Raw genomic sequence first — 20,467 nt, 5'->3', positions numbered from 1 at the left:
CTGGCAGGTGTTTGTGACCTGGGAACCGAAGTAAGGGGAGAAAAGGAGTTGAAGAACATTCCAGGCAGGGGAAGCTACGTGAACAATAACAGAAAGGCATATTCAGAAAATTCCCATATTCAGAAAATTGCAAGTGGTTACATGTTGTTGATGTGAATGATGGGAACAGGAAAGCATGCATGATAAGACTGGATGGGAAGGCGAGGGCTAGACCATAGAGGGTCTTATATGCTGTGATAAGGAGCCAGGATTTGGTCCTGAATGCCACTGGAAACCACTGAAAGGTTTTATGTAGGCAAGAGACATGATCATATTTTGCTTTTGAAAGATCACTCTGCCTATTCTGTGGAGGATGGAATGAAGGGGAGCAAAACTGGAGGCAGAAAACCGATTAGGAAATGATTGTGATAGTCCAGATGAAAAGTGAAGAGGGTTTGAGATGAAGCAGTAGCAGTGGGGATGGAGTTAAGAGGGCCAATACAAGAGAAGTTTCAGAGGAGGGGCTTCGAATTACAGGACCAACTACGACAGGAGGCAGAAGAGGTCCTCATCCTGAAGGAAATATACTGAATTATAAGCTGGACAGTACTGAAATGTAACTACAGGAACTCATATTTAATCTTGTGTTATTTTCAAATTACATGGAAATATAATCTTCTTTAAAATGATCATCAAGATGACCTACCATGGTCATGGACTTCGGCTGATTTTCTAATCTTCTAGGTCTGCAGGAAACAGAAAAAATACAAAATTAATAAATATGGGGTGGGGAGGGGGCTAAAACAGTGAACATAGTGAATGAGTATGTCATTATTTAACATACTTTCCCTTCACTTTCAAAGATAAACTGTCATCTAGGATAGAACTATGCGATTCAAAAAGGCTAAGATAAAGCCCTGTATATATGAATCATTCTCACTGCAATTAAATCAAAATATTGAGGCATAGTCTCATTACATTTTAAAATTCTCATAGATTTACTCAGGATACTATTCTGGCTACGACTTGAAAACCTAACAAATTTCCTTGAAAGTGATGAGGAACTAGGGGCAAAAATAAGGCATCTGAGACTGTTAAAGGTTCATTTTTACATCCCTACTTCTAAGTCCACTACCGAGGACTACTGGCAAAAGCAGCACCATAGTTTCAAGATGATGAAGAAGTAGTTTAAAGCTTGTTCATTTGCTGAACTTACTGAGGTAAACTGGATATTCCAGGGACAGTGGAGGCTGAAGTCTGATGGAGGTCTCTCTGGAAAGGCCTTGTAAGCTCTTTGCCCCACCCTTCCCCACCCCTTTTATTTCAAGGCTAGTCTAAATCTCTACACAAATGGGCCTCAAGTCCTTTGTGAAAATAGGCCAAATAAAGTAAACAAGTACTTGAACTGGTGAAAAATATATAAATTCATATGCAAAATTTATTTTAAAATAATTCTAGAAAAAATATTCTACCATTTTTAGCAACTAAGATTCATATTCAGTTTAAATTAGCAGTTACTGAGCATCTATGATATGCCAGGCATCAGATTATATTCTTCCACACTAGAAAAAAAATCACAGTTATTCCATCTTATTGCAAACACTAGTATAAGTCTGCTAAGGAGATTTTTTTTCCCCCCATTAATAATTGCTTTTTTTTTTTATCATTGTAAAAATATAGATAACACAATATTTGCCATTTCAACATTTTTCACATGTAGAATTCAGTGATATCAATTACATTAATCATGTTGTGAAACATCAGGAATATCTGTTGCCAGATTTTCTATCACCATGAACAGAAACTAAATGCTAAGGAGCTTTGATTTTCAAAACATAGTTGTATTTGCAAATGCTGTGCTGGACAAACATGACTTATGAGAAAACCAAAATGCAGCTCTAAATTCTGTCTCCCACTTCTACTTTAAGCTTTCTTCACTCAGGGAAACTTTCCCTTTACCATTGGGATGAATCTGCAGCAGGCCCAGTCATTTTTTTACTCACTGTTAGGTAACAATGAGTCCTCACTGTGAAGAGTAAACAGTCTCAATTCAGTAGTAAGTAGAATGTCCAGTCCTAAATATTAATCGATGTTTTAATCTTCATTCCAAATTAAGATTTCTGCCCCTCAGGTAAGGCCCATAGTTGGTGGACATCCCCTGTCTTTGGAAGTCAGTTTCTGCTCCCTCTTTACTCATCACTTCCTCTATTTGCAGGAGAAGTAAGGCGACAGGACAGTTTTTACATGGCTGGGGGCTTTAGGGTCTCTGGGCTTGGCAACTGACGAAAGCTGTTTCTTTTGGTTTGGAGCTTCCCACCGCTAGGGACCTCTCACCTGTAGTTCCCCAATCTAGGTTGATACACTTGACACTTGATTACCCCCTATAAATCTGGCATTCTCCTCCAGCTTCTTTTTGCTGTATCTCTCAGTTCTCCAGGCAGCCTTGGCCAGATCCTAGGTAATTAGTATCACCTGCACAGTTCTTAAGACACTATCACACATTTTTTTTAAAAAAACCATTTTATTGTGTGTTAGGTCAAAGTTTACATAGCAAATTAGTTTTCCATTCAGTAATTCATGCACAAATTGTTCCATGTCACTGGTTGCAATCCCCACAAGGTGTCAACACTCTCTCCATTTCCACCCTGGGTTCCCCGTTTCCATTTGTCCAGTTCGCCTGCCCTCCCTGCCTTCTCATCTTTGCTTTTGGGCAAACGTTGCCCTTTTGTTCTCGTACAGTTGATTGTTCTAAGAAGCATATTCCTCAAGGATGTTACTATTTATTTTATAGGCCAGTTTATTATTTGGCAGAAAGGTGGCCTCTAGGAGTGGCTTCAGTTCCAAGTTTGAAGGGTGTTTTAGAGCAATAGTCTCCGGGGTTCCTCTAGTCTCTCTCGGACCAGTAAATCTGGTCGTTTTTTTATGGATTTGAATTTTGTTTTACATTTTTCACCTATTCTAACTGAGACTTTCTATTGTATTCCTGTTCAGAGCAGTCAGTAGTGATAGCTGGGCACCATCTAGTTTTTCTGGTCTCAGGCTAGAGGAAGCTATGGTTCATGTGGGCCATTAGTCCTTTGGACTAACTGCTTTCTTGAGTCTTTGGTTTTCTTCATTCTCTTTTGCTACAGACAGGAAGGGACCAATAGTTGTATCTTAGATGGCCACTCGCAAGCTTTTAAGACCCCAGATGCTACTCACCAACCTAGGATGTAGAACATTATCTTTATGAACTATGTTGTGCCAATTGACCTAATATCTCCAAGACTATGGTCCTTAGCCTTCAAGCCCCGTAGCTCAGTTCCATGAGGTGTTTAGTTATATCTAAGAAGTTTCCATAACTGTGCCCCCTATGTGCTCTATTATATATATAAATATACATGCAGCACATGCAAATATGTATGTAGAAATATCCACAACCATACCTATATATGCATGCAGGTGTACTCCCATATGACCTCCCACACCTATTTAGCATACGTATCTACCTATGTATCCAGCTAAAAAGTATTGTTTGTTATCACTGTTGTTGCAGGATTATATATGTTAATAGTATTTACTGTAGTTGCCCTTTATTCTTGCCTACCTCTCAGTGTCTTCTTTGCCTTGGTCACATTATGCTGACTTCCTTCATTGTGCACTGCCTTTCCCTTCACCACAGTTAACATGTATTCACTATTTAGTGATTCTCTCTTGTATCCCCTCCCACCCCTGGTAACAATCAAAGGATGTTTTTTTCTGTGTGTAAACCTATTCTTGACTTTTTTTTAATTAGTGGTCTCAGACAATATTTGTCCTTTTGTGATTGTTTTATTTCACTCAGCATAATGTCCTCCAGATTCATCCATGCTGTGAGATGTTTTGTGGATTCATCATTATTATTTATCATTGCGTAGTATTCCATTGTATGTATGTACCACAATTTGTTTATCCCTTCATCTGTTACTGGACGTTTAGGTTGCTTCCATTTTTTGCTATTGAGAATAATGCTGTAATGAACATGGGTGTGCATATGTCTATTCGTATCATGGCTCTTATATCTCTAGAATATATACCTAGGAGTGGGAATGCTTGATCATATGGTATTTCTATTTCTAGCATTTTAAAGGAAGCGCCATACCGTTTTCCATAGTGGTTGTACCATTTTACAGTTCCACCAGCAGTGAATAGAGTTCCAATCTGTCCACAACCTTGCCAGAATTTGTTGTTTTCTGTGTTTTTGATCAGTGTGTGCCATTATTGCCAGGGTGAGATGGTACTGCATTGTAATTTTGATTTGCATCTCTCTAATGGCTAATGAATGCAAGCATTTCTTCATGTGTTTGTTAGCTGACTGAATCTCTTCTTTGGTGAAGTGTCTGTTCAAGTCCTTTGCCCATTTTTTGACTGAACTGTTTGTCTTATTGTTGTTGAGGTGTTGAATTTTTCTAAATATGTTAGAGATTAGACCCTTGTCAGATACATTATTGCCAAATTATTTTCCCCAGTCTGTAGGTTCTCTTTTTACTCTTTTGCTGAGGTCATTTAATGAGCATAAGTCTTTAATTTTTAGGAGGCTCCAGTTATCTAGTTTATCTTCTGCTGTTTGTACATTTTCAGTTATGTTTGATAGTCTATTTATGCCATAAATTAGGACCTCTACCTTTGTCCCTATGTTTTGTTTCATGAAGTTTATAGTTTTGGGTTTCACATTTAGGTTTCTGATCCATTTTGCGTTAGTTTTTGTGTATGGTGTGAGGTATGAATCCTGTTTCATTTTTATGCAAATGGATACCCAGTTTTGCCAGAACCATATATTAAAGAGAGTATCTCTGTCCCATTTATCAGTGTTGACATGTCGTGAGGTTGTTAACTATTGCCATAGGGCAATATGTGTACTGTTTAATGAGAAACTATTTGTTTTGCAAACCTTCATCTAAATTACACACATACGAAAAAGAATTATCTATGTGAGATCAAATTGACAACAGCAACTCAAAAGGTTTGATGGGAAGCCTAGAGGACAGTGAGTTGAAGACAATGGTGATGGAATAATTTGGAAAAGGATAGTGAGAACAGCAGCACAACTGGAAGAATGTAATCGATGTCACTGAATTGTACATGTAGAAATTTTTGAAATGGTGTATCTTTGGCTATGTATAGTTTCATCAAACAACAACAAAAAACAAAACAAAACAAGTCTTCCAAGGTCGAGAAGGGAGAGTATTGACATGTTGTGGGGTTGTTAACAAATGTCATAAAAGAATATGTGTACTCACTGTTTAATGAGAAACTATTTGTTCTGTAAACCTTCATCTAAAGTACAACACAAAAAAAATTTAAAAAAGAAAAAACAGAGTATCTCTGCCCCATTTAATGGACTTTGATCCTGTTATGGACTGAATTATGTCCCCCGAAAATGTGTATCAACTTGGCTAGGCCATGATTCCCAGTATTGTGTGGCTGTTCTCCATTTTCTGATCTGATGTGATTATCCTATGTGTTGTAAATCCTAACACCGATGATGTTAATGCTGCCACTCGCCTGTCAGTTTGTCATACTGTGTGGGCTCGCGTGTTGCTGTTATGCTGGAAGCTATGCCACCGGTGTTCAAATACCAGCAGGGTCACCATGGCAGACAGCTTTTAGCTGAGCTTCCAGACTAAGACAGACTAGGAAGAAGGGCCTGGCAGTCTACTTCTGAAAAGAATTAGCCAGTAAAAACCTTATGAATAGCAGCGGAACAATGTCTGATATAGTGCCAGAAGGTGAGCCCCTCAGGCTGGAAGGCACTGAAAATATGACTGGGGAAGAGCTGCCTCCTCAAAGTAGAGTCGACCTTACTGATGGGGATGGAGTCAAGCTTTTGGGGCCTTCATTTGCTGATGTGGCACAACTCAAAATGAGAAGAAATAGCTATAAACATCCATTAATAACTGGAACATGGAATGTATGAAGTATGAATCTAGGAAAATTAGAAATCGTCAAAAATGAAATGGAATGCATAAACATTGATATACTAGGTATTAGTGAGCTGAAATGGACTGGTATTGGCCATTTTGAATTGGACAATCCTATGGTCTACTATGTCAGGAATGACAAATTGAAGAGGAACAGCATTGCATTCATCATCAAAAGGAACATTTCAAGATCTATCCTGCAGTACAATGGTGTCAGTGATAGGATAATATCCATATGCCCACAAGAGAGACCAGTTAATACAACTATTATTCAAATTTACACACCAACCACTAAGGCCAAAGATGAAGAAATTGAAGATTTTTACCAACTTCTGCAGTCTGAAATTGATCAAATATGCAATCAGGATGCATTGATAATTACTGGTGATTTGAATGTGAATGCTGGAGACGAAGAAGGATTGTCAGTTGGAAAATATGGCCTTGGTGATAGAAATGATGCTGGAGGTCACATGATAGATTTTTGCAAGACCAATGATTTCTTCATCGCAAATACTTTTTACACCAACATAAACAGTGACTATACATGTGGACCTCACCAGATGGAATACACAGGAATCAAATCGACTACATCTGTGGAAAGAGATGATGGAAAAGCTCAATATCATCAGTCAGAACAAGGCCACCAGCTGACTGTACAGACCATCAATTGCTCATATGCAAGTTCAAGTTGAAGCTGGAGAAAATTAGAACAAGTCCATGAGAGCCAAAATACAACCTTGAGCATATCCCACCTGAATTTAGAGACCATCTCCAGAACAGATTTGATGCAGTGAACACTAATGACCAAAGACCAGACGAGTTCTGGAATGACATCAAGGATATCATACATGTAGAAAGCAAGAGGTCATCAAAAAGACAGGAAAGAAAGAAAAGACCAAAATGGATGTCAGAAGAGACTCTGAAACTTGCTCTTGAACGTTGAGTAGCTAAAGCGAAATGAAGAAATGATGAAGTAAAAGAGCTGAATAGAAGACTTCAAAGGGTGGCTTGAGAAGACAAAGTAAAGTATTATAATGACATGGGCAAAGACCTGGAGGTAGAAAACCAAAAGGGAAGAACATGCTCAGCATTTCTCAAGCTGAAAGAACTGAAGCAAAAATTCAAGCCTCAAGTTGCAATATTGAAGGATTCTATGGGGAAAATGTTAAACGACGTAGGAAGCATTAAAAGAAGATGGAAGGAATACACAGAGTCACTATACCAAAAAGAATTGGTTGGCGTTCAACCATTTCAGGAGGTACCATATGATCAGGAACCGATGGTACTGAAGGAAGAAGTCCAAGCTGCACTGAAGGCACTGGTAAAAAACAAGACTCCAGGAATTGGCGAAATACCAATTGAGATATTTCAGCAAATGGATGCAGCACTGGAAATGCTCACTCGTCTATGCCAAGAAATTTGAAAAACAGCTACCTGGCCAATTGACTGGAAGAAATTCATACTTATGCTTATTCCCAAGAAAGGTGATCCAACCGAATGTGGAAATTATCGAACAACATCATCAATATCACACGCAAGTAAAATTTTGCTGAAGATCATTCAAAATCTGCTGCAGCAGTATGTCAACAGGGAACTGCCAGAAATTCAAGCCAGATTCAGAAGGGAACATGGAACCAGGGATATCATTACTGATGTGAGATGGATCTTGGCTGAAAGCAGAGACTACCACAAAGATGTTTACCTGTGTTTTATTGAGTATGCAAACTCATTCGACTGTGTGGATCATAACAAATTATGGATAACGTTGAGAAGAATGGGAATTCCAGAACACTTAATTGTGCTCTTGAGGAACCTGTACACAGATGAAGAGGCAGTTGTTCGAACAGAACAAGGGGATACTGTGTGGTTTAAAGTCAGGAAAGGTGTGTGTCAGGGTTGTATCCTTTCACCATACTTATTCAATTTGTATGTTGAATAAATAATCCAAGAAGGTGGACTATATAAAGAAGAATGGGGCATCAGGATTGGAGGAAGACTCATTAATAACCTGCGATATGCAGATGATACAACCTTGCTTGCTGCAAGTGAAGAGGACTTGAAGTACCTACTAATGAAGATCAAAGACCACAGCCTTCAGTACGGATTACACCTCAACATAAAGAAAATGAAGATTCTCACAAATGGACCAATAAGCAACATCATGATAAACGGAGAAAAGATTGAAGTTGTCAAGGATTTCATTTTACTTGGATCCACAATCAACACCCATGGAAATAACAATCGAGAAATCAAAAGACGCATTGCATTGGGCAAATTGGCTGCAAAAGACCTCTTTAAAGTGTTGAAAAGCAAAGATGTCACCTTGAAGACTAAGGTGCACTTGACCCAAGCCATGGGGTTTTCAATCGCCTCATATGCATGGAAAAGCTGGACAATGAATAAGGAAGACCAGAGAAGAATTGATGCCTTTCAATTATGGTGTTGGCAAAGAATATCGAACATACCATGGACTGCCAAAATAATGAACAAATTTGTCTTGGAAGAAATACAGCCAGGATGCACCTTGGAAACAAGGATGGCGAGACTATGTCTCACATACTTTGGAAATGTTATCAGGAGAGACCAGTCCCTGGAGAAGGACATCATGCTTGGTAAAGCAGAGGGCCAATGAAAAACAGGAAGACCTTCAACAAGATGGACTGATACAGTAGCTTCAACAATGGACTCAAGCACAGCAACTATTGTGAGGATGGTACAGGACCGGGCAGTATTTTGTTCTGTTGCACACAGGGTCACTATGAATCAGAACCCACTAAATGGCACCTAACAACAAGATGTTCATCAGGCAGATTACAGGCAGTTATGTTAATTAGGCAGGACTCAAGCCACAGGATTAGGCTGTATCTTGAGTTAATCTCTTTTGAGATGTAAAAGAAAGAATCCAGTGGAGAGGAGAGGGACCTCTTACCATCAAGAAAGAAGCGCTGAGAGTGGAGCACATCTTTTGGACCTGGGTCCCTGTGCTGAGAATCTTCTAGACCAGGGGAAGATTGATGACAATGACTTTCCCCCAGAGTTGACAGAGAAAGAAAGCCCTCCCCTGGAGCTGGCGCACTGAATTAGGACTTCTAGCCTCCTAAACTGCGAGAGAATAAATTTCTATTTGTTAAAGCCAATCACTTGTGGAATTTCTGTTATAACAGCACTAGATAACTAAGACATCATTCTTTTCCTTTGTCAGTTTGGCCAGTGGTTTGTCAATTTTACTGATCCTCTGAAAGAACCAACTTCTAGTCTTATTGATTCTATTATTTTTGTCTTTCATTTCTCTCTCTTTTTTTGTGCTTTACGTGAAATTTTACAGCTCAATTTCTCTTCAAAAATTTATACACATATTGTTTTGTGACATCGGTTGCAACATCCGCAATGTGACAGCAAGCTGCCCCTTTTCACCGTGGGTTCCCTGTGTCCATTCGTCCAGTTCCTGTCCCTTCCTGCCTTCTCATCTTGCTTTTTGAAAGGAGTTGCCCATTTGGTCTTGTATATTTGATTGAACTAAGAAGCTCGTTCCTCATGTGTGTTAGTTTTTGTTTTATAGGCCTGTCTAATCTTTGTCTGAAAGGTGGGCTTCAGGAATGGTTTCGGTTCTGGGTGAGCAGAGTGTACAGGGGCCACAGTTTCGGGGGCTCCTACAGTCTCTGTCAGACCAGTAAGTCTGGTCTTTTCTTGTGAATCTGAGTTCTGTTCTACATTTCTCTCCTGCTCTGTCCGGGACTCTCTGTCGTGATCCCTGTTAGAGAGGTTGTTGTTGGTAGCTGGTGGAGTCTCTGGTTCATGTGGTCCTTTAATCCTTTGGGCTGATATTTTCCTTGTGTCTTTGGTTTTCTTCATCATCCTTTGCTCCGTATGAAATGGGAACAAAAGGTGTATCTTAGATGGCTGCTCAAAAGCTTTTAAGACCCCAGATACTACTCACCACAGTGGGACCTAGAACATTTTCTTTATGAACTATGTTATGCCAATTGACCTAGATGTCCCCTGAGACTATAGTCCCCAGGCCCCAGCCCCAGCTACTCAGGCCCTCAAAGTGTGATGTGTCTAGGAAACTTCTATGCTTTTGCTTTGATCTAGTTGTGCTGACTTCCCCTATATTGTGTGTTGTCCCTCCTTTTACTGAAGTTGACATTTGTCTACTATGTAGTTAGTGATATCCCCTCCCCCTACCTCCCTATCCTCGTAACCATCAAAGAATGCTTTTTTTCTGTATGTAAACCTTTTCTTGAGTTCTTATAATAGTGGTCTCATACAATATTGGTCCTTTTGTGACTGACTTATTTCACTCAGTATAATGCCCTCCAGATTCATCCACGTTGTTAGATGTTTCATGGATTCATCATTATTCTTTATCTTTGCATAGTATTCCACTGTGTGTATGTACCATAATTTTTTTATCCATTCATCTGTCAATGGATATTTAGGTTGTTTCCATCTTTTTGCTATTGTGAATAATGCTGCAATGAACACTGGTGTACATATGTCTATTTGTGTGATGGCTATTATTTCTCTAGGGTATATTCCTAGGAGTGGGATTGCTGGTTTGTATGGTATTTCTGTTTCTAGTTTTTTAAGGAAGCGCCATATTGTTTTCCAAAGTGGTTGTACCATTTTACATTTCCACTGGCAGTGCATAAGAGTTCCAATTTCCTCACAACCTCTCCAACATTTTGTTATTTTGTGTTTTTTGGATTAGTGCTGGTATTATCAGAGTGAGATGGTATCTCAATGTAGTTTTGATTTGAATTTCTCTAATGGCTATCCTGAGATTTCATCATGTGTCTGTTAGCTGCCTGAATGTCTTCTTTGTTGAAGTGTCTATTCATATCCTTTGCCTATTCTTTCACTGGATTATTTGTCTTTTTGTTGTTGAGGTGTTACTGCAACTCGTAGATTTTAGAGATTAGACCCTTGTTGGGTATGTCACAGCCAAAAATTTTTCTCAGTCTGTAGGTTCTCTTTTTACTCTTTTCGTGAAGTCTTTTGCTAAGCATAAGCGTTTAACTTTTAGGAACTCTTAGTTATCTAGTTTCTCTTCTGGTGTTTATGCATTGTTAGTTATGGTTTGGATTCTGTTTATGCCATGTATTAGGGCCCCTAATGTTGTTCCTATTTTTCCTTCCACGATCTTTATCATTTTAAATTTTATATTTAGGTCTTTGATCCATTTTTAGTTAGTTTTTGTGTATGGTATGAGGTATGGGTCCTGTTTCATTTTTTTACAGCTGAATATCCAGTTATGCCAGCACTATTTGTTAAAGAGACTATCTTTCCCCCATTTAATGGATTTGGCCCTTTGTCAAGTATCAGCTGCTCATAGATGGATGGATTTACGTCTGAGTTCTCAATTCTGTTCCACTGGTCTATGTGTCTGTTTTTGTTCCAGTACCATGCTGTTTGACTACCATGGCTGTGTAATAGGTTCTAAAAGCAGGTAGTGTGAGGCCTCCCACTTTGTTCTTCTTCTTCAGTAATGCTTCACTCATCCGAGGCCTCTTCCCTTTCCATATAAAGTTGGTGATTTCTTTCTCCATGTCTTTAAAAAATGCTGTTGGCATTTGGGTTGGGATTGCATTGTATCTGTAGATTCGTATGGGTAGAACTGACATTTTCACAATGTTGAGTCTTCCTATCCATGAGCATGGTATGTTCTTCCACTTATGTAGGTCTCTTTTGGTTTCTTGCAGTTTTTTTTTTTTTTTTTAAATATGTCTTTTACGTCCCTGGTTAGATTTATTCCTAAGTACTTTATCTTCCTGGAGGCTACTGTGAATGGTATTGATTTGGTGATTTCCTCTTCGAAGTTCTCTTTGTTGGTGTAGAGGAATCCAGCTGATTTTTGTATGTTAATCTTGTATCTGCTACTTTGCTGATATCTTCTATTAGTTCCAGTAGCTTTCTTGTGGATTCTTTGGGGGTTTTCTGTGTATAAGATCATATCATCTGTGAATAGGGATAGTTTTACCTCTTCCTTACCAATTTGGATGCCCTTTATTTCTTTTTCTAGCCTAATTGCTCTGGCTAGGACCTCCAGCACAATATTGAATAAGAGTGGTGATAAAGGGCATCTTTGTCTGATTCCCATTCTCAAGGGTAATGCTTTCAGTCTCTCTCCATTTAGAATGATGTTGGGTGTTGGCTTTGTATAAATGCCCTTCATTATGTTGAGGAATTTCCCTTCTATTCCTATTCTGCTGAGAGTTTTTATCATGAATGAGTGTCGGACTTTGTCAAATGCCTTTTTTGCATCAATTGAGAAGACCACGTGGTTCTTTTCTTTTGTTTTATTTATGTGGTGGATTGTTGATTGATTTTCTAATGTTGAACCATCGCTGCATATGTAGTATGAATCTCACTTGGTCATGATGTCTTATTTTCTTTTTGATATGCTGTTGAATTCATTTGGCCAGAATTTCATTGAGAATTTTTGTGTCTACATTCATGAGGATATTGGTCTGTAGTTTTCTTTTTTTGTGGTGTCTTTGCCTGGCTTTTGTATCAGGGTTAGGCTGGCTTCATAGAATAAGTTCGGAAGCATTCTTTCCTTTTCTATGCTCTTAAATAGCTTGAGTAGTCTTGGTGTTATCTCCTCTCTGAAAGTTTGGTAGAATTCTCCAGTGAAGCTATCTGGGCCAGGGTTTTTTCGGTTGGGAATTTTTTTTTTAATGACTTCTTCAATCTCTTCTTTTATTATGGGTCTGTTTAATTTTTCTATCTCAGTTTGTGTTAGTTTAGGTAGGTAGTGTGTTTCTAGAAATTTGTCCGTTTCCTCTAGGTTTTCTAATTTGTTGGAGTACAATTTTTCATAGTATTCTGTTATAATCCTTTTTATTTCAGTTTGGTCTGTTGTGATATCACCCGTCTCATTTCTTATTCAGGTTATTTGCTTCCTTTCCTGCTTTTGTCAGTTTGGCCAGTCGTTTGTAGATTTTGTTGATCTTTTCAAAGAACCAATTTTTGGTCTTGTTGATTTTTCAATTGTTTTTCTATTCTCTATTTCATTTATTTTTGTGCTAATTTTTATTAATTTCTTTCTACTGGTGCCTCAGGGCTTCTTTTGCTGCTCTCTATTTGTTTTGAGTTGCAGGATTAATGCTTTGATTTTGGCCCTTTTTTTTTTTTTTTTTTTTTTGATGTGTACACCTACTGCTATAAATTGGCCTCTGAGCGCTGTCTTTGCTGTGTCCCAAAGGTTTGGTAAGATGTGTTTTCATTCTCATTTCATTCTATGAATTTTTTTCTATTCCATTCTTAATTTCTTCTATTACTCAGTAGTTTTTAAGCAAGACATTATTCAGTTTCCATGTATTTGATTTTTTTTCCTTGCTATTTCTGTTACTGATTTCTACTTTTATGACATTATGATCAGAGAAGATGCTTTGTATTTTGGGCTCTGTTAAGGCTTGCTTTGTGGCCTAAAATGTAGTCTATTCTGGAGGATGTTCCATGTGTGTTGGAAAAGAATGTATACTTTGCTGCTGTTGGGTGGAGTGTTCTGTATATGTCTATAAGGTCGAGTTGGCTGATTGTGGCATTTAGATCTTCTGTATCTTTATTGAGTTTCTTTCTAGATGTTCTGTCCTTCACCAAAAGTGCTGCGTTGAAGTCTCCTACTTTTATTGTAGAACTGTGTATATCTCCTTTCAGTGCTGTTAGAGTTTATGTATTTTGGAGACCTGTCATGACGTGCAGAGATATTTATTATGATTATGTCCTCCTGGTGTATTGACCATTTAATCACTATATAGTGTCCTTCCTTATCCTTTATGGTGGATTTTGCTTTAAAGCTTATTTTGTCAGAGATTAATATTGCCACTTCTGCTCTTTTTTGGTTGTTTGCTTGATATATTTTTTTCCATCCTTTGAGTTTTAGTTTATGTGTTTGTGTCTAAAGTGTGTCTCTTGTAGACAGCATATAGATGGATCATGTTTTTTCATCCATTCTGCCATTGTCAATCTCTTTACTGCTGTGTTTAGGCCATTTACATTCACTGTAATTATTGATAGGTATGAGTTTATTGCTGTGATTTTGATGTATTTTTGTGTGTTTGCGGTGTTGACAATTTCTTTGTTCCACTTAACGTTCTGTGCTGAATTCTTTTTTTATGTATTTTCTTTTCATCTCTTTCATTATTGTTTATTTTGTGTTTGCTGAGTCTTCATGTTTTTCTTCTTTTTTATTTTGATAAGTAGGTTTATTAGCTTTCTTTGTGGTTACCTTGAATTTACCTTTATTTTTCTAAGTTTAAACCAGTCTTTTACTTCTTGATATTGCCTTGACTTCCTTTCCATATAGAAGTTCTATGACTATACCATTTATTCCCTCTTTTTTGGTTTGACGTTGTCTCTTACATATTGACATCTCTTGTTCCCTATTTTCAGTCTTTTAGCTTTGATTTGTTTTTGAGAATTCCCTATCTGGGTTGATATCTGGTTGATCTGTCCTGTGTCCTAGTCTTAGATTGATGTCTGATGTTGTTGGATCTCTAACCAGAGGACTCCCTTTAATATTTCTTATAATTTTGGTCTGGTTTTTACAAATTTCCTCAACTTCTGTTTATCTGGAAATGATCTAATTTTGCCATCATATTTGAGAAACAATTTTGCTGGATACATAATTCTTGGCTGGCAATTTTTTTTCCTTCAAGGCTTTATATATGTCATACCATTGCCTTCTTGCCTGCATGGTTTCTGCTGAGTAATCTTATTGGTTCTCCTTTGTAGGTAACTTTTTGTTTATCCCTAGCCTCTCTCAGGATTCTTTCTTTGTCTCTTGTTTTGGCAAATTTGATTATGCTATGTCTTGGTGACTTTCTTTTGGGGTCTATCCTGTATGAGGTTTGCTGAGCTTCTTGGATAGGTATTTTCTTGTCTTTCAGCATATTAGGGAAGTTTTCTGCTATCATATCTTCAACAATTCTCCTTGTGTTCTCCATTATCCACCTCTGTTCTGGTACTCTGATCAGCTGTAGGTTTTTCCTCTTGATAGTATCTCACATAATTCTTAGGCTTTCTTCTTTTTTTTTTTATTATTTTTTCTGATTTTTCCTCAAACAACTCGTTGTCAAGGGATTTATCTTCAGTCTCACTAATTCTGACTTCCATTGTCTCAATTCTGCTCCTATGACCTTCTATTGAGTTGTCTGATTCTGAAATTTTATTGTTAATGTTTGGATTTCTAATTGTTGTTTCTGTATGGTTTCTAGCAGTCTGCTTATTCTGTCATTTTGTTCAATTTATTGAGGCTTACTTTAAGGCTAAAAAATATGGTCTATTCTAGAGAATGTACCATGTGTGTTGGAGAAGAATGTGTACTGTGCTGCTGTTGGGTGGAGTGTTCTGTATATGTCATTGAGGTCAAGTTGGTTGACTGTGTTATTTAGATCTTCTGTATCTTTGTTGAGTTTCTTTCTAGTTGTTCTGTCCTTCACTGAAAGCGGTATGTTAAAGTTTCCTGCTATTATTGTGGAGTTGTCTATTTCTCTTTTCAATTCTGTTAGAGTTGGTTTTATGTATTTTGGAGCTCTGTCATTGAGTGTGTTGATATTTATTATGGCTATATCCTCTTGGTGTATTGACCATTTAATCATCATATAATGCCCTTCCTTGTGTCTTACGATGGATTTTGACTTAAAGTCTATTTTCTCAGAGATTAATATCACCACTCCTGCTCTTTCTTGGTTACTATTTGTTTGATTTTTTTTTCCATCCTCTGATTTTTAACCTATTTATGCTTTTGTGTCTAAGGTGTGTCTCTTGCAGGCAACATATTGATGGGTGTCTTAGGCTGGGTTCTCTAGAGATTTATATCAAGAAAATGGCTCACATGATTTTCAGAGGCTGTAAGTCCCAAGTCTGTGAGGCAGGAAAGAAAACTCTCCTGATTCACATAGCTGCAGGGGCTGGCAAACCCAAGACTGGCATGCTGGAGAGTAGTGCTGCCGCAGGCTGTGAAGATCGACGCTTGGCAGGCGAGACCACCAACAAGCTGCTAGCCCAAGTCCCAAGAACCGGAGGCCAGATGAACGGGAGCCAGCTGCAGGATCCAGAACAAGCAAAAGCCCTAGCAAGGCGAGCAGGAAGGAAGTAGGCAGAGGAGGGCAGGGAGATGAAGGCTGAGGTGGTGGTGAGCCGCCACTGGCCCTGTCCCTGCCAGTACCACTCAACAGATTCCATTATGGGGGTTATCACATATCAAATTTCAACAGGGAAGTGATCACAACATTATACAACTGCCAAAACCCTGAGAATCATGGCCTAGCCAAGTTGACACACAATCTTAACCATCACAATGGATCATATTTTTTTTTATCCATTGTGACACTCTCTGTCTCTTGACTGGTGCAATTAAGCCATTTACATTGAGTGTGATTATCAGTAGGTATGAATTTACTGCTGTCATTTGGTTATGCTTTTTTTTTGTGGTGTTGACGATTTCTTTGTTCTGCTTAATTTTCTGTGCTGAGTTCTTTTTGTTTGTGGATTTTCTTTTCATTTCCTTCATTGTTGATTTTGTGTTTACCGAGAGCTTATGAGTTTCTTCTTTTTTATTTTGGTGAGTAGGTTTATTAATTTTCTTCGTGGTTCTCTCAACTATACCTTTATTTTCCTAAGTTTAAAACAGTCTGTTATTTCTTGATATCACCTTGACTTCCTCTCTCTATGGAAGTTCTACAACTGCACCATTTATTCCCCTTTTTTTTTTTTGTTGTTTAGAAGTTGTCATTGTTTACAAACTGACATCTCTGGTTCCCTGTTTTCAGTTTTGTAGATTTATTTAACTTTTGGGATTTCTTTATCTGGGTTGGTATCTGAGTGATGCTGTTGTGTGTCTTAATCTCAGGTTGTTGTCTGATGTTGTTGGTACTCTGTCTGAAGGACTCTCTTTAATATTTCCTATACGTTTGGTCTGGTTTTTACAAATTCCCTTAATTTCTGTTTATCTGGAATATACTAGCTTTGCCACTGTATTTGAGAGACAATTGTGCTGGATATATGATTGTTGGTTGGCAATTCTTTTATTTCAAGGTTTTATATATATGTCATCCCATTGCCTTCTCGCCTGCATGGTTTCTGCTGAAAAATCAGAGCTTAATCTTATTTGTGCCCCTTTGTAGGTGATATTTTGTTTTTCCCAAGCTGCTCTCAGAATTCTTCCTTTGCATTTGTTTTGAAAAGTTTGATTATAATATGTCTTTATGACTTTCTTCTGGGGTCTATCCTGTATGAGGTTTGTTGAGCTTCTTGGATGGTAACCTTCTCATTTTTCATGACATCAGGGAAGTTTTCTGCTACTAAATCTTCAGAAATTCTCTCTGTGCTTTTTTTCTGTGTCTTCTCCTGTTCTGGAACTACAATCATGCATAAATTATTCCTCTTGAGAGTTACACATATTTTTTGTAGTGACAAGTTGGAAGCGAACAGGCCACCCCAGCACCACCCTTCTGTTGAGCTGCCACAGCTTGCCTTAGCTTTTTCAGGTATGAGTGAGTCACTGATTCTCTGTTTTCCCAACTTTCAGAGGACACATTTCAAAGCCCTACAGATGATACCCTGGAAGCTCCCCTCACAAGGCTTTAGGTGAAAGTGGTAAAATTAGTGTGTGTTTGTGTATGTGTGTGTGTGTGTGGGGGGGGGGGTGATGGGAGCTCATAACATGACAGATTTAAAGAAATTTCTTATCCAGTCTTCTCCACTCTCCATACTTTTTATATCATTGATCTGGCCAATGGATGTAAGAGTCATAGAACAAGTTCTTTGAAATATCCTTAGTAAATTATGCATACGGGATAACTCTCATTTTGGGAACAGATAATTGTTTTATTAGCACCTCAGGAACTGAGCCAGGATGACTCATTTTAACATCCTACTATGTTTGTATATCAACTCTATAGGTACATACATACCTTATAGCATCAAATAATGAGAGCCTGCTAAAATAACAGGTTATAAGATTTAATGTTAGCGTAAAAAAACCTTGTCATAAAACATATAACAGGGTAATCAGTTTTGTTGTAGAAAAAAATCTTTTGTTGTAGCTCAGAATCTTTGTTGTACCTTCCTTAATGGTAATCCTCAGCTCTATGAGGGCAGGGAATTTGGTTTCCAATTTAGATTCTACAAAGAACATTTACTAAGCAACTATTTTATGTTAAGCAAAATACCAAGCATTTTCATATAATTTATGTTGTTTATATTAAATTGGGAGCCCTGGTGGCACAATGGTTAAGAGCTCAGCTGCTAACCAAAAGGTCAGCAGTTCAAATCCACCAGCCCCTCCTTGGAAACCCTATGGGGCAGTTCTACTCTGTCCTATAGGGTCACTATGAGTTAGAATCGACTCGATGGCAACGAGTTATATTAAATTGAGATAAAGAAAAAAATGTTTAAATTTATTACTTATACACACACACACACACATATAATTAAAGACACTATTATTTAGAAAAAGAAAGAAAAACTTACCTCACTCTTCTAGTTCTCTCTCTGGGTCTTCTAATTAAATCTTCCAAATTTTTATTTCTCTCTTCTAAACTGAAAGAAAAATGAACTGCATTTTATGATTAAAACTGATTTCTTTAGATATATACACTGTTAGATTCATTGGAGAATTTGAATAAATAAATTCAAATGGTAGTCTAGCTCTCTATACATCATCCATCCTTCTCACCATATAAGAACTTGGAATTCTATTCAAGTAACTCAAATTATTTGGTCAGTTTTTCCCTTTATAGGTTTCAGTGGTAAAGAAGGAAAGTAGATAGTAATAACATATAAAGTGACATTTAGATGTTCTTCTATTTATTTACATTGTGGTTAGACAATCGATCCCTCTATGTGGGTAAACTACAACGTGATCTTGGGGTTAGCATATTAAAAATAAAATCTCTGATTCAACTATATGCTGTCTTCAAAAAACCACTTTAGATCCAAAGACACAAATAGGATGAAAGTGAAAAGATGGAAAAAAATATTCCATGTAAATAGTAACTCATAACTTATTTTTGAGGCAGCCTTACCCTGATACCAAAGCCAGATAAAGACACCACAACTGACACCAAAAGAGAACTGGGGTGACTATATTAGTATCAAGCAAAATAGACTTTAAGTAAAAACTGTTACATGAGACAAAGATGGACATTATATAATTATAAAAGAGCCAATTCAACAAGAAGATATAACAAATATAAATATATATGCACCTAACAACAGGGCCCCAAAATATATATACAAACATGGACAGAATTCAAGGGAGAAATAGACAGTTGTAGTGCTTGTAGACTTCACTACACCACTTACAATAATGGCTAGAACATCTAGAGAGAGATCAATAAGGAAACAGAGGAATGAACAACACTATACTCCAACTAGATCACACAGACATATATAAACACTCCACCCAACAACAGCAAAATATACCTTCTTCTCCAGTGCACATCAATAATTCTCCAGAACAGACCGATGTTAGGTCACAAAGCAAGTCTCAAGGAGTTTAAAAAGACTGAAATCATATGAAGTATCTATTCTGACCACAGTGGAATGAAACTAGGCATCAATAACAGAAGGAAAACTTGAAAATTCACAAATATGTGGAAATTAAAAATGCACTCATTAAATAACCAATGGGTCAAAGAAGAAATCAAAAGGGAAATTAGAAAATATTTAGAAATGAGTACCAATGAAAACACAACAAACCAAAATTTAAAGGACGCAGCAAAGTCAGTGCTCAGAGGAAAATTTATAACTGTGAATACCTATATTAAAAAAGAAAGGTCTTGGAGTTCCGGCAAAATGGTGCTCTAGGGAGAAGCACCATGCTGTCCCACCACAGCAAACATCTGAAAAACTAAGCTGAATGGAGAATACAACAATCCCGAAACCCTAAAACATCAAATGAAGGGATAAAGAACTGAGCCAAACACCAAATGGAGTGAGAAAACTGACAGAGAACGGAGAGCGAGGAGAGATCCATGCAGAGGTCCCCTACCAGCTAACGCAGCGCGGATCCGCCATCATGGACTCCTATCGGAGACCAGCAAATGGGGGTACGAGAAAGCAGCCTCACGGAGCTTCCAGAGGGAGACAAAACAACCGGTAATTGGCGATATATGCTTTCCCACCCCCCACCCTTCTTCACCCCGACTCGGCCTCCTCTGCTTCCCACGGCCACAGTCTCTTGACTGGGAAACAGCGGCTGCTTGGATTCCACACACCCGAACGGGTGGCTCTCTGAGGGCCATTTGTTGGCTGCTGGTGTTGCTTTTTCTCCGCTTCTTATTTCTTCCCTGCCTCTCCCCACCTCCCCCTCCTTTCGCTTGAGTACCTTGCTCCGTGCGCCATCTTTGCTTCTTGCTGAGGGGCTGCAGAGCTCCGGTAATTTGTGATATATGCTTTCCCACTCTCTACCCTTCTTCACCCACACTTGGCCCCCTCTGCTTCCCATGGACACAGTCTCTTGTCCAGAAACGCCAGCCCACACTAGCTGGCTCTATGAGTGCCATTTGTTGGCTGCTAGTGTTGCTTTTTTTTTTCTG

The 20,467-nt window shown here is 38.1% G+C and overlaps 1 protein-coding gene across 1 annotated transcript in view; it reads right to left on the bottom strand.

Moving 5' to 3' along the window:
• Positions 1–637: 637 nt before the first annotated feature.
• Positions 638–20,467, bottom strand: part of CAGE1 (cancer antigen 1) — a 76,872-nt gene continuing 57,042 nt past the window's right edge. Inside the window, 2 exon segments of the mRNA XM_023742910.1 lie at positions 638–725; positions 18,399–18,467. Of these exon segments, the coding sequence (XP_023598678.1) occupies positions 638–725; positions 18,399–18,467 (157 nt within the window).

This window comes from Trichechus manatus, unplaced genomic scaffold (genome assembly GCF_000243295.1).
Source record: "Trichechus manatus latirostris isolate Lorelei unplaced genomic scaffold, TriManLat1.0 scaffold00223, whole genome shotgun sequence".
NCBI lineage: Eukaryota > Metazoa > Chordata > Mammalia > Sirenia > Trichechidae > Trichechus > Trichechus manatus.
The sequence above is the reverse complement of the archived record's forward strand: the minus strand, read 5'-3'. Positions and strand labels throughout refer to the sequence as shown.